This window comes from Pyxicephalus adspersus, chromosome 5 (genome assembly GCF_032062135.1).
Source record: "Pyxicephalus adspersus chromosome 5, UCB_Pads_2.0, whole genome shotgun sequence".
Classification (NCBI taxonomy): Eukaryota; Metazoa; Chordata; class Amphibia; order Anura; family Pyxicephalidae; genus Pyxicephalus; species Pyxicephalus adspersus.
The window spans coordinates 110,093,175-110,108,916 of record NC_092862.1 but is presented as its reverse complement, the minus strand read 5'-3'; the positions used below and the strand labels follow the sequence as shown (position 1 = coordinate 110,108,916).

At 36.6% G+C, this 15,742-nt stretch overlaps 1 protein-coding gene across 1 annotated transcript; it reads right to left on the bottom strand.

Moving 5' to 3' along the window:
* Positions 1 to 2,324: 2,324 nt before the first annotated feature.
* On the bottom strand, positions 2,325 to 15,111 carry PP2D1 (protein phosphatase 2C like domain containing 1). The gene is made up of 3 exons (XM_072412422.1): positions 15,032 to 15,111; positions 12,325 to 13,295; positions 2,325 to 3,318 (listed from the first exon to the last, which is right to left on the bottom strand). The coding sequence occupies exons 2-3, from the start codon at positions 13,292 to 13,294 to the stop codon at positions 2,651 to 2,653; spliced, it is 1,638 nt and encodes a 545-aa protein (XP_072268523.1). The 5' UTR covers position 13,295; positions 15,032 to 15,111; the 3' UTR covers positions 2,325 to 2,650.
* Between the last annotated feature and the right edge of the window lie 631 nt (positions 15,112 to 15,742).

Here is a 15,742-nt window from a genome sequence, read left to right as displayed (position 1 = left end):
GCCTCTGTATACACTCTGTATTAGAAAACCCTTTTGTCCGTGTTATGGTGCTTTACATATTTTTACTTACTTTTACTCTTAATCTTTACTTTATTAATTTTTTTTTTAAATTGTGGGGTGATAAGAAAATTGAAATTCCTTGTGAATATGTTACCATAAAATTGTACACACTACTTCCTTGATTACTGAATGTCACATTAATAATATTATCTAGTATTTATATAGCATTTACCTGTTTACCTGCCTATTAGCTGCTCTGTTGAAAAAAAGTCCTGTTCAAAGTGTAAGAATTTAAACTAAAACTATGGAATAAGTAAGAAACCTGAAAACCTGCCTTCCAACCTGCTTTAGAGAGAGGGTCTAAAGGCGAAAAGAGAATTCTTTTTAGAAAGTTTATAATGTTTAATTCCTATATACAAGCTGTCTATTGATGCAATAAAGTTATCATTACTTAGTACTATGTTGATCATAAAACGGTAATTCTTAGGAAGCTATAGTTTAATGTTATTCGTATACTTGGTAATAAGTGATCTATGGTATTTGGCTGAAAACCAGGAAACCAACTAAAAGTTAAATGCTCTACATTTTGTGGTACCCACAGGCCCTCTAGATACCAGCGCTAGCTCCTCAATCACCACTGCAATGGGAGCACAGCTTTGTTAGCAATGCCACTATTTTTAGTCTGCAGCCTTTTTCAGGAATTTTTTTTTTTCTGATTACACAAGCCCATTTGTCTCACCGTGCTTTCCATACCTCTTCAGGTGGTACTTTAGCTTAAATATCAAGACAAGCTCAGACACTCTATACTTCATAAAGCATGTGGATATCTGATTCTCATACCTATATGAGTTTGATGAACATCCCATTACAAAACAATAGTCTTTTTCTTATTACGTTGTCTCTTTGCCACCCCTTTGCAGCCATACCAGGTTCCATTCTTCTGGGATGGCTCTCCACAAAATATTGGAATTTATGCTTAACCTGAAGTGCGTTTGTCAGATTGGGTGAAGCTCTACTGACTTGCTGCAGTGTTCGTGAGAAGCTGATGCAATAAAAGCAATTGGTAAGCAATTTCAATACAATAAATTGGCCTGTAGAAATGAAAGTCTGAGAGAAGTTCAGTTCCATTCAAAAATATACCAAAAAACTGATTGTAGATAACTAACTTACCCTCTAGAAAGAAACAATTCTGCACGCATAATGTTCATTTTAAATTATGTTCTTTCAGCTAAATTTAATTTTTTTTTTCAAGACTTGAATTACTGCACTCCTGGAATTTCATTTTCACCATATGGTGTGAGTGTAATCAGATTAAGTGAGAGCCTAAATGTTTAAAATTGGTCTAGATTTTCCTTTATGAGCATTCCACTTTATCAATAGGTCATGTCCTTGTAATTCCCAAAAGTAGACTAGGCTACCGGCTGTAAAATGTGTTTGGCCTTTCTGTAGCACCATTTTTACTTTATGGACACTAGCTATTCTAATCAAATTTTCATTTTATTTTTTTTCTACACCAAGGCTATAAACTTTATTAAAAAATGTATTTTTAACTTAATATTAACCTAAAAACATAACCCTAAAATATACTGACTGTTCCACTTTCTTTATGAAACACATACCATGCTAAAAACCTCAAGTAAGGTAAAATTATTATACAGTATTAATATATAGCTCTGAGATAGTACACAGCCTTTTACAAAGTACTTTGTCATATCACTAACTGTCCCTCAAAGGAGCTCATAATCTAATGTCATTAATATAGTCAATTTAGGGGGAAACACGTTAACCTAACTGCATGTTTTTGAAATGTGGGAGAAAACCCACTCAAACACAGAAAACCTGCAAACTCCATCCAGATAGTGTCCTGACCAAGATTCGAACCTGGGACCTAGCACTGCACCTGAGTGCTAACCACTGGGCTACTGTGTGTCCGATTGTTAGTTAGGAATGTAATAAAAAAAAAAAAGATCTAGAACAATTACATTTCCAAACCAAAATTGCTTTCTTTAAATGGTAGGTCCAGCAAAACAGCTAAATATACAATTGAAACCTATTCACAGAAACTTACCAACAAACATATCTGACAATCCATTCATCCTGCTGACCTAAATTCTTTAAATCTGCAGACCTAGTGCCACTGCCCCACCTACAGATTACTGTTGGGAGTTACTAACGATATCCAACAATTTTAGCTCCTGGGCAGCATTAAAACACAGATTTTATTACTTTTAGTGAACATATATAATGCAAGATATATTTTTTTTCATTTCAGGGTTGAATATATGCAAACTAGTGCAATGAATGTAAATAAATGAAAGTGTTTATGAATTGGTTTATTGTTTGCTAGTCAACACTGTGATCATTTTAAAAGGATTTATTAAAATAGCATATAAGTATTAAATGTATATCCAAATGTGGTTTTTAATCTTCCAAAAAAAAAAAAAAAAAGTCTCATACATTCCTGATGAAGGCACGTTGCATGGGCATGTATTGCTGTTGTCACCATCAGGAATCTCAACCTGCTTTCAAAGTGAGAGACATACAAAACACAGAGACCTTTCTAAAGTTACACAATGCTATAGAAAACAAAATATCACCCAGCTATGGTTTACATCTCCTTTAATAACATGGAATCAGATACTAGGGTGATCTACAATTTAGCTTGGACACATCCAGGTAGAAGTATAAGACCTATTGTAATGTTTTGCTGGGATCCTGCTAATACAGCAGCCTTTATAATCTGCTGACAAACATAAGCTGTAGCCTCACTGCGTACGTCATCTGTTAGGAGAATGTTAGCATTGTTAGACTTTTCTGTTCTGTTTTCACAATCTGAAACGCTGCCTAAAATTTCAAATCTTTTATTTTCATCTTCAAGATAATCAGACACCTCTACGTTATTTTTTTCCTGCATGTTATGTTCTTGAAGGTTTTCATTGGTGTTATCTTTTGGTTTAGTGTTAGGTGGGTGCGTTGAAAATGCTGCAAGTAGGTTCTGTACCATTGTGACAACTTCACATTCTCCAAACACTTCCCACAAGCCACTTGATGCAAGAATGAGAAACTGGCACGTGCTATAAACTGGAATAGAAATTGTGTAAGGTGCTGGGATGATTGAAGTCTTCAGTTTTGGGTCACCATGGAAACCAAGTCCTCTAGTAACTTTGCTGCATCCCTCAATTAACCCACAGTCCTCGTTAGCGCTGATAGATCCACCACATTTAAGGACTCGTTGCATTTCTTGAGAATTGCGAGTGCTGTGATCTCTAGTAAGGCAGTAACTTTTACCATTCCTGCATAAAACTGCTTTGAGGTTTCCTGTAATAAGAGATTTTGGTGTAAAATTAGCAAGGGAGGTTTTCATATAATTTTTTTTATTCATTAAAAATGTTTATTATTTTAAGATTTGGAATAGCCATTTCATGCTATATAAATGCATATAAACATCATGAGAGATGAATGAGTAATAAAAAAAAAAGGTTGTACAAGTGGCTCACCTGATTAACCTTGTGATCAGCATCAGGCAGTCGAATCAAAATTGCTAAGGCACAGAATAAACTCCCTGCTCCAAAAACATTAGTTCTATACTAAAGGAAGGAGCAGATACTTCTGAAAATCCAACATTTCCTTTTTTGTTCCTGCCTTGTCCTGCCTTTGAGACCCTCTTTTTTGAAAGCCTCTTTAAGGGCTCAACTTTTCATCGTTTCATAGTAAGTCTGGTTTACATAAGTCCGTCAAGTTCAACCACTAGGAAATAAACATATCCCTGATAATAAAACCCTATGAACATAGTTGATCCAGAAGAAGGAAAAAAACCCTGGTACAAATTTGCTCCAACAGGGGAATCTTTTAAAACAGAATCTAACATTCCCTCGTGGGAATCAATTACTGCCATTGTAACACATGAGCCTGGCAGATTCCCATGAGGTTCAGATTCCCTCCTTTACAAATGGAGCCTTATATGTTGATTCTGTGGCCTCTAATGGAAAAATTCTGGGAAAAATCCTAGTGCTTTGAACAGCCACACCTGATGACATACCTGACTAAATCTAAACCAACCAACCATCAACATAAACACTTTCTTATTTGAAACAAGGCGTTCATTTATGGTGAGTGACCACAATGACCACACCCCGATTTCCCAAAATTAGTTTTTATTATTTCTCAACTTGTTTTTTATTGTATTCAATCCCTAACAGGCATCATCAGTATCCTTTTAGGACCAGCTAGGAAACTCTACCACTCAAACTCTCTTAGATTAACTCCAGCATCTAGAATCCAGATGACTTAGTTTTTCCCTCTTGGACCCGCCTTTTTCAACATTTTTATTCTGATGAACCCTTGAAATAATTCAGGTGTTGGGTAACTCCTGCTATAATCAATCAATGGAAATATTGCTGTTTACATTAATTGCCAGGATGTCCCCCATACAATAGTGGTGAGAATGCCACCTTTACCGACAGCTTAAAAGGTCCTTGTTTTTGTTTGTTTTTTTGCAGCTGGACTGCCAAGAGGTATTGGCTTCAGAACTACATTGGCACCATCCTCTAGGAGTTCAGTCAGCCACAGCTCAAGATACCCCAGGCCACGTCTGAAAGAATCCTTGAGAATGGCTTTTTTTGATAGTTCTAGAGATCATGCTACTCAGTCTGCCAAGAGACAAGAAAAATGTCCACCTGCCTACTCTTTTTTCATCTGCTAGCTCCTTTGAGGGTAATGGGGCAACAGGTTGAGTATGACATCCCATTATTCTTTTGATCATTCTACGTTATCACTAGGGATGCGCCTCTGGCATTCTCGCAAAAATTTCCTCGAACGTCTGATGGTTCCGCGAAATTTCGGCAAACCGATTTCGCGAAACCATCGGAAGATCGAGAAAATTATAACAGGAGGATTCACAGGGGATTCCCTGGGAATCCTCCTGTTTGCGATCCCCAGGGCACTAGAAGTTAATTAACCTCTAGAGCCCCGGGGATCGGACAATGTTCTCAATTAATGCGGCCCAGTTCCACTGCGATCCCCTGGCAATAGAGGTTAGTTAACCTCTAGTGCTCCGGGATCGCAGTGGATTCTCAGAGCTGCAATCATTCTTGCAGCTCTTTCCTCAGCCAAAAAGAGAGCACTAGAGATTTTGAATGGGGAAACTTGTAACCCATTTAACCTCTAGTGCCAGGGATCGCACACTGAGCTGATCAATTAGTGCAGCCGGCGCTGCATTCATTGATCAGCACAGCCCACAATCTTTTTTTTTTTTTTTTTTTTTAAATCGAGCTCGATCTGTGAATTTACACCGGCTATTCTCGCTTACAATTTCGCTAAGCGAGAACGGCCAAATTCGCCTTGAGATCGAGTTTTAAAAACTTGCTTGCTCATCCCTAGTTATCACCCCATTCTGTAGGATTTGCCAGCTGGCATTAATAACTACTATGATGTGTTTTGTGTATGACCAGGCATCATCCCAGCTGTACCTGAAACATTTCAAGCCAGACCTATTAAGCAGGTGAGGTGTTGAGACAATGCTAGTTGGCTGTTCTCAATTTGAAGGATATGCAAATCTACAGAGTGATATGTTAGAAAAGATCATTGCCATCCTAAGGGGTTTTTGGTATGGTTGGAAGATAACTAAAAGGCCTCCAAAGATTATTGTTTAAACTCATTAAGCAGCCACTTGCACAGCATTGCTGAATTGAAAATTTAAGCCAAACTATCTTGGAACAAACTGTTATTCCACTGTCACTAATCCCAACATAAGTACTTTATTTGGCAGTCAACCTGAAATCCTTAATACCAGAGATCAAGTGGTGCATGTTAAGTAAGAAAGCAGAATATTATGTTCTTTCAGCCTATACTGAGTCTCTTCAAGGCTAATTTGCCACTTCATTATCACATTTGTATTATCGGTGAAGGAAAATATATGAAATGCATTAACATGAACCTTTTCCCCAAGTAGTGCTTTCTGCGTACTTCCTCCTCATAGGTCTAGAAAATGTAAAAGTTCAACAATCAGCACTTAAAATGTTTATAGAATGTGGGCAGATAGAACAAGTTAATTACCAGAAAAAGAAAAAGTCAGAATACCAAAACATGGATTTTAAAGTGGACCACAACTCAAAAAGTTTAAGTGTGCTATGTTACTGGTAATATCTAGACATGTTAGTGCACCTCATGGTATGTGAGCGTGCCTAGACACTGCTCTGCCTATAACCTTATAGCTGCAAATCTGCAGTATGATAAACAAGGAACTGCTACTTGACTGCTAGTCTCAGGTTATTTGGGTTAAAGTTTAGTGTAGCCACTGTGGTGCTGCTCAATTCACTTGATGGAGGTTCTGATAGGAGGAAGAAAAGCCCTGCTACTCTTACAAAATCTCTTCTAACAAAACCTTCTATGAAGCTGTCACGGGAGGAACAAAAAGAAATACTATCAAGCAGTCTTTCTCAAACTTTTTACCCATGAAAAACAAATAATTTTCAGGTTTTCGGGAACCACTACTAAAACAAAAATCCTCTTAAACTAGTGGCCAGTGGAAAGAACCTCCCCTCCTTCCCGCCATGGAGGCTAGGATAACAACTTTATATACATACCTAGAAACCATTAGAGTCATGAAGCCAGCTATGCCAAGTGGTGTTGGCCTCAGAACTTTGCAGGCATTATCAATTGGCAAGTCAATCCGCCACAGTTTAGGGAACCCTTAGCAACCTCTGGAAGAATCATGATAGAGAATGACTGCTATAGAATGTGGTTTGAATGAGCACTCTAAGAACCCAGTGACACCGGTGGTGTGACTGGTTGGCAGCTCCCAGGCAAGTGCAACTCCATGCAAAATATGGTTTCCAGTCTCTCACATTGGGCTTGATTTATTAAAGCTCTTCATGACTGGAGAGGATACACTTTTATCAATAAAGCTGGGTGATCCAGCAAACCTGGAATGGATTTCTTCAAAGTCATTTGCTATTTGCTAGCAAATGTTTTGAATCCTGGACTAGATCTACTCCAGATTTGCTGGATCACCCAGCTTCACTGATGAAAACGCATCCTCTCCAGCCTTGGAGAGCTTTAAAAAATCAGGCCCGTAACTTGAATAGGGGAGGATGGGATTGCAATTGAGTCTAAAAAAGCCCCTAAATCTATCATCCAGGATGGCTCATTAAGCAGCAGTTTTAGGGCTTTTGGTGTGAACAGGCTTTGGGTGAGCGAGGATTTCACAGAAAAATATCATGCATAAAAAAATGTTCAATTCATACTATTTTGGAAATAAATGCCCTGATGATAGGGTTTTCTTAAATTTTGCAGGTGTTGTTGGGAAAGGGGTATTTAGGCAGCATCAGAGTTCACACACAGGGCTGGCAATATTTAAGCCATGGGGAAACATAATTGTGCTAATTGAGAAAAGAGTCTCAAATTTCAGGTTAAAGTAAAAATGGTAAATAGGACAAACTACTGGCTAGGCAAAAAAAAAAGTGTAGACATTGCCCATGATAATAGGTGTAAAATACTTTTTCTCCTTTGAATAGAACTTGCTTTTAAGAAGTAAAAATGATGGTCTATTTAAAGCCACATTTTTATGTAAATTACAATATTGTAAAATCTTCAATTTACAAGGAACATTATCAAACACATCCTGATTTTAGAAAAAGGAAATGCTTGGAATAAAAGAACATTTTCAGTGTCTATTTTTTCCACACATTACACATATCATAAACGTTCAAGATCAAAGTATTTCCTGAGAATGGAGTGTGGAGTGTCTCAAGCTGCAGAGGAGATAGTGAGACATAATGAAAATCGCAGAAAATTCTTCACTGCGAAAATTGCTGGTTAATGGAATAATCTTTTACATGTGTTAGCACAATTTGTATTCTTTCCGCTTAATATTAGACTTTAATCCACTACCCTTTAACCTGCAAACCTGTCGATTTCTTTATTTCTGAGTTCTAGTTTTCCGTTAGTAAATGTATACCCTGTTGTGGTAAAATATATACTTGGACAGAAGCCTGGCTTTGCCATTTCTACACAGACGGTGTGGCTTCAATATTTTTTTTTTTTATAAAAACTGCAAACTGAATATTACCTTTGAAGAGAAATAACACAAAAAAATAAATACAACAGTAATAATACCAATCATATTAAAATAATAAATTGAGATTTTTTTTTGTTTCTTTTTTATGTAGTACACAAGAAAGATCAGATTACCCTAAATCTAAAAAGAGGGGTCTTTTGATTACATAGCATTTGTACCTTTCAGGACTTAAATTTTATTTGACCACATCCCAATATGTTATACATAGGAAAATTAACCTGGTTTCCCTTAGGAAGCCAAAATTTTAAGGACAAACTCATATCATCAAAGAAACCATAAATAAAAAATCACATTACATTTTATTTGTGAACACCATATAAAACCTTACAGTACGCAATTATAAAATCAAACACTTGCTGACAATAAGGTACTCAGAAAACTCTCCAAAACGGGATATTCCAACGACTTCAATACGTTTTGCGGAATCTATGTCTGCTTCCTCAGGAAGAGGAGATCTACAAATAACAATTGGTTCTTAGTGCATTTAATCAAAACATGTGCATTAATCATTTTCTTTCTTGTAATCACATTTCTTTGAATTCTCAATAGGTTGACAATATTTATCCCAATACAGTAGCTAGAAAAAATAATTTTTTAAATATTGTATTGGGATAAATATTGTCAACCTACTGAGAATTCAAAGAAATGTCATTATAAGAAAGAAAGAGGTTTTCATTAGGAGATTTACTGAGTACCTTATTGTCAGCAAGTATTTGATTTTATAATTTTTTACTGTAAGATTTTATATGATTTTTACAAATAAAATGTAATGTGGTTTTATATTTATGGTTGCTTTGATGATACAAATTTGACCCTAAAGGTCCCCACAAAATGTTGGCTTCCTAAGGGAAACCAGGTTACTTTTCCGGGGTCTTTTGATTAACAAAAATAACATTATATATTGCAAGGGGCAAAAGTTTCATTGTATCTCATATACATTGAGAAGACAATTGGAGTACAGTCATGGGTATACAATTATTTAAATATTTGGTCTATTGGAAAACAGTCACATGAGGTCATATTAATATATATGTTTTAATCAATCCTAAAATCCCAATGAATTTTGCAAAACTTGTTTCTTCAGGGGATGTAGGTAGTCAGATATCAAATAACTCATAATAAACAGTCTTTTTCTGTGAAGCAGCCATCCCAAAAAAAAAGTAATGGGTACCATTTAATTAGATTTAGGGAAATTTTCTTGTAATGTTAAGACCAAAACACAGATTGGAGATGGGGTTCAGAAAAAATAGACCCCAGGACTCATGGGTGTATAGGGAGAAGAAAAGCACATGGGACAGATTTGTCAAAAGTCCTAGCCTGGTGTGGAGTACTGCGTCCCACAATAATAAAAATGCTGCTGGCTTTTTTATGAAGTATCTAAGTTTTATTTATATATATTAGTTCCTAGTAAACCTGTCCTTAAAGTTCTTGGTAATTTTTATTTAATACCAGTTTAAACATTTTTTTCCTGTCCCTCCATTTCTTACCACCAAGGTGGTAAAGACTGATGGTGATATCACAGCCTCCTGGGATACTATTAAAGCTCCATTTTATAAGGAACCTTCAAATATTCTCCTACATGTACAGTGTAGACTAGGATCGGAAAACCACTGTGCCCAGTTACATCATTCACTAAGCTGAGTAAACAGCATGGAGCCTTCCTTTTTTTAATCTTTTACTAAAATGTTTACAGATAGCTAAACAAAGCACACAAGTTCTGGCTTCAGACAGCTTTGTCCTGGTAGTTTTTGGCATGAATCTTTTGAAATATAAATCCTGCAGCTTCCTTAACTTTCATAACTGTTGCAATGATTTTTTTAACACCTAACATTACTTTTGCATTATTATCTAATACTTTACCTAACCCTATTACACTTAAACCATTATGTATTCCCTTACACTTACAAAATATGTCAGGGCAAATTATTACAAAAAAAAAAGGGCAGTACATCTATGTAGGATATCCCGTTACCTTGTGTGTACAGTACAGACAGTGTTTTTTCTGGCAGAAAAGCCATCAGCTCCCTAGTCATGTTCTAGGCTGACAACACACGCACTTTTGTGGATTAAGTGGAGTCAGCTATGCCTAGTCTACCTTTCCACAATTTTTCTCTATTTAAATATCCACAATATAAAGGTGAATAATTCTGTAATGCCAGTCCAGGAAGGCTGATTACTTTTTGATACAACAAGAGAATTGTGTACGGGGCATAGGGCAGATCTGAAATTCTGACAAGATCAAGTTTTTGTGTGCTTATTGTTCATTGTAAGGGTTTGCATACACTAATATTAATATTAGCCAATATTTATATAGCACCAACATATTCTGCAGCACTTTACAAAGTCAGTTGTCAATATTACTAATAATCTCCAAAGGGCTCACAATCTAATGTCATTAATCTAGGCTAAGGACAAGTCTAAGGATACCCCTTACACTTAGCTCTCAATCTAGACTTAACAGGCCCCAAAATGAGACATTAAGACTTAACCCTCCTACCCCCTTAATCCAATACTAACCTTGACTCTAATCCCTAATTATTAATATCAACCATTTTAAAGCTCCAGTGGTGACAGGTCCACCCTCCAGTCTTTTTTTCTCCACTAATTCTTTTCAATTATTGGATGGTCACTGTTTATGTTACTCCTGCAAGAGAACTTACATGGTCCCTAGCATCAGGCTCCATTCTTGTTAGGAACAAACCACATACATTTCTTGGTGCATGCCTTGAAATCTTCTGGGCTTCCTCAAGGTTTAACATATTAAATTGTTGATTTATCCCAGCACTTAAGCTGAGAATGTATACGAAGGTGAATTTTCTACAGAACAACAGAGCAATCAGCTTTTATTTGGTCCTTTTTAATTCAAGATATATATATATATATATATATATATATATATATATATATATATATATAGCTGAACACCTGCTTGGCACAGTGTATGTTGTCAGGCCAGGCAGTTGGCAGGGCTTGCTGGAGGTGTAAAACGCCTGCCAGGCACTCTCTTTAGAAGTCTGTGGAGACTCAAACTTCCTGTCAAATGCAATATGAAAGGATAATGAAATTAGATACACATTACTGATTAGGAGCATAGTAATATTTTAAAACAAGAAGCTGTCTAAATCCTTAAATACATCTTATTAACAGTGTTAGCTCCGTACTTTGAACAGCAGAACACAGCTAATAATGTAGTCTGGAAGCTTTAAAATGTCTTTATCTGGCAGTACATATTTCATAAAACAGCATAAGGGAGACTTTTTGATTACAGGCGGGGAGCATGTTGGATCAGATCTGTTCAGCTATGACATGCTAGACCTGTCACCACTAAATATAGCAAAAGAAAACTAGGCAGGGCTGACACAGCTCACATAAAAGTTACAAAAGCTTACATTTACTGCTCTTTCTGACGCCGCCACCACCAACCTCTTTTTTCTTCCAACATTCACAGGAATCTGATGACTTAACACCTACTAATGCACCCATATGTGCTATTTTTAATAATATAACTAAACCCAGTAACAAATATGTAATATACTGTATCTTACTATTCCTTAAATGTCGTACATGGAAAAAATTGTTTTTTTAGGCTTTTATTTTTACCTGGTTCTCCTGTTAGTGACACATTTTACTGTCCTAAATGCACTGTTTCTATTAAGGAGAAACTATGGTTTGGGAAGTGTTTTTTTTTTAAACTACAGAACACCTCTCAACTTCCCTACAACAGGGGGGTGGGGATATGTCCTCTAATTTACAGAACTCCTTTGGAACTTGTTTTACTTTTTAGTATTGGGGAGGGTTCCCTTGTCAATTTAAGAAATACTTTATGTTCCTCCATTAGGAAGATTTCTCCTTACATTTTGTCCCAGTGACCAGGAGAAGTGAGAGGATTCTCCGCAGTGAGTACATAGAAAGCAACATTGGTTACCCCAGAAAACTTGGCTATTTTAAAGACATGGTAGGTGGTGGTAAAGTGCCTTAAGGAATATTAACTTATATATAAAAATACATAAATATATATATATATATATATATATATATATATATATATAATCATAGTAGTAATAAAACTTTCAAATCACCCCACACCACTTCTAAAAAATGTAGATGCATTTGCTCTCCATTGCAGACATTCTGTTCAGTTCCATCAAGAAACAGGGAAACACTAATGGGAACACAAACAGGATATAAATATTTACAGAAGTATAGCTTTTGGCCAGACTTTGTCTTTGGCTAAAGGTCGTACTTACCAATATTAGCTATATGTATCATGCCAAGTCTTGTTTTGTGTGTTTGTGTTGCATTGTGCACATCTTCTGTCTTGTCACTGGTACGCCCATCCAATAGACAGGTGACAGCAGTGCACCCACTCCACCGTGACTTTGATCCCTCTCCTCTTCCTAACTGCAACATTCTATCTATGCGCCAGAAAGCTTTAGCATGTGCTACATGTATACCTTCAATATTACCATCTTTAGCTTCTCTTCTTTTCTCTGTTGTGAAATTTTCCTCTGTTTTCTTGTACTCCTCCCTAAAGACTGTATCATAAGAACTAACAAAGACCTTTTCTTCTTCAGTCAGTTTATATGATGGATCTACTACTGACATATGATCTAATAATAAAATGGGAAGCTCCACTGCTGTAGTACACGCTGCTGATTTTCCATGATAGCCATCGAAAATGCCAACTAAACAGGTATTTTTTCTTTGTCCATAGTTATTAAAAATGGCAAATGAGTCTTCCATCTCACTTTGCCAAGACGCATTTATTTCGGAACAAACAGCAATAGATCTTACAATATCATTGTTTATATCCATTTTATAAACTTGACACGTTGCTTCTAAAGGCATGTTCATTCTATTAATATTTGGTGTTAAGGAAAGCATTTTTTCTTTTAAAATTTCAAAGGAGTGATTAATCTTTTGGCATTCTCTCTGTTTATATTTAAAAGATGCCTTGATACCAGATATTTTTTGTTCTTTTTGGATGATGAGGCTGGAAAGGACTGGCGGATTGTCACCTCTTTTATAGCCCAGTAAAGAAAAAGCTTTATGGTGTTGTTTGTGGCGTAAAATGTTACACGGGTTGATGCGTTCTTGGCATATACAGCAAGTAAACCATAAATCCTTAATATGAGATATTTGGTCTTCTTTATCATCTACATTCTGCACATCAGTGTTCAATGTTTCTACAATAGTTGGCAACATTAAGTTCTTCATTCTAAAATGCAATAGATGAAATCAGTTCAGTTTAGTAATAGATACAAAAAAAGAAACATTTCTATTTTGAGCATCCCTAACACATATTTAGTTTAAGCTTTCAGAGATTTGGCGCTTCCAAAATATTTGTTAAAAAGACATTTGCTATAGTGTATATCCTTGTAGTTTATACGGTATATAAGGGCTATGTTTAGAAATCAAAGAATTCAACATTCCCTTAATCATTCCCTTGTGAGAATGAATTACTGCCATTTCCATGAGGGAATATTTGTGGGAATGTCTGATTTTTTAAATAGAGCCCCAAATGAAAGCCAGGTATGAAATCTTTGCTGTAGCACAGTGACAATCTCAAATGATATATACAGCATGATTTTACATATATGCCAAATATAAGGGCACCCCACTATTTACATCATGTATATAAGCCATTTTTGCTAGAAGTTCCTTGAACTGATTGATCCCCAAATTGATCGATCCACAATTTTATGTTGGATGAATAAATTTTGGGATTCTGGGACCAACACCACTTGGTAGAAGCTAATTGTTTGACTCCAATGATGTTTTAAGTTGTCTATAATTGGTGGTATTTTACTACCCATTGACTCCCAAAAAATTGCTTTCATTGATGGTTACCTGACACCTGAATTATTGTAGGGGTTCCTCAAGGGTAAAAAGGTTGAGATAGGGTGTTATATATTTTGCCACTTTAATTTTTTTTAAATTTTTTTATTTTTTACAAGTGTAACTAAACTCTAGAAAATAACATTTGTAAAGAGAAAGGTCCTTTATTGCAGAAGGGATTGGTAATGCCCCTTCTGCCATATAATCTTACCTACCTGATCACAATTTTTTATATACACGCACTTGTCCTTGATCCAGTTTCTTCCTGGTTTTGACCCATGGCTATCTTAGTTGGCCTTGCCAGGAAAATGTAACCTCCCTGCACTGACTTCATTCAATCTCAGCAGCTGCAGGGGAATGAGGAGCACAGTGGTTTTTTGACAAGAGAAGACGATGGCAATATAGTAGCTAAGTATGTTTTATTGCAGAAGGAACATCGCCTGTCTTTCTGCAATAAAGCCCTGTCTGATACCAGATTTTGAAAGTGGAACTTTAGTTCTGCTTTAAATTGATTGTCCTACACAACACATTCATTGTAGGCATATAGTTACATCGTTATACAGCACCATATCTCCTAAATGGCATGTGGTGTATAAAAACAGATTTAATATGTGCTTGTTAAATAAAGTCAAAATGAAAGTCTCTGCAAAAATATCTCTTTTGTTTAACACACTACAGTGGGCATTAATAATCTGAAGACAATCCTATGTATTAAACAATGCAAGTAGCAAAGTGCAGTAAGCTATAGCAGTCAATCATAATTCACTTTACCAAAGCCAAACCAATACAAAATAGAATCTAATTGTTGAGTGCTACCGTTTGCACTTCACTTTTGTTTACACCTGAAGATGGCATTGACAAATGTGCCAACATTTGAAGGTACTTGAGCTAAACAGGAACCAATTTGGGGCACCTGATAAATATGTTAGAAAATTAATGAGTTTGTACAATAATAAGATTAATAGACATTGAAATAAAGTATACAGTAACTAAATAATAACTAAATAAGTGCATAACACTGCTTGCAGTACACATTGCTTTTTGACACCCATGAGTTCCTATGATACATTAGGTAAATATATTCTCCAAGAGGATGTGTTAACAAGGTAAACTCACCTGTAAAGTAAAAATAGCTTTGTCTCTTTACCAATTTACTGTGAGGTATAGTGCAGGTAATGGGTTTATCTTGGTGTATGTACCTGGGTGTTTACCTGTTACTATAGTCACTGTAACCTAGGTCACAGACATACCTAGGAGCAGCCTGGTTATCACATACACACACTGAAATGTACACTGCGTCTTTACTCAGGTAATACTGACTTCTCAACAAGGAAAACAGGGCAATGAAAGTCATCCATATTTTTTCCCATAGGATCCAAAGATTATATTCTATTTTCAGAGACCTCAGAAGTTGTATTCAGCATTGAATTTCATGGGTTGCTCTAGAGTAGGAATCCACAACCATCGGTCTGCTGCTCACTAATGGCAATCTGACAGGTGGGCCAGGAGAGCACAGAGACCAGCAGTGGTCTGCGGCTCTGGCCGGTGCACCCCCCCAGCAGGGTCAGGAGAAGGGGACCCACTGGCCAGAGCTGCGGACCATGTCTCCTGTACGCATCGCAGGCTCAAGACGGTGGGACACAACCCGCCCACTCTCCTATCGCAGGCTTAGACCAGCGATGGGAGAGTGGCCAGGCTCTGGTTTCTTCCCCTTTGAGTGACACACGGCTCCCCGCACATGCGCAGAGTCTGTAGATTTAATTGTCCGTGAGCTCCAAAAGGTTAGGGACCACTGCTCTAGAGTCATCTACTGATTGAATGCTGCTA

Excerpts from the sequence above, each read along its gene's own strand:
- PP2D1 (XM_072412422.1), bottom strand. The coding sequence starts at position 13,294 with ATGAAGAACTTAATGTTGCCAACTATTGTAGAAACATTGAACACTGAT. Across the intron at positions 3,319-12,324 it reads GATACATATAGCTAATATTG|GAAACCTCAAAGCAGTTTTA; the intron begins GTAAGTACGACC and ends CTCTTATTACAG.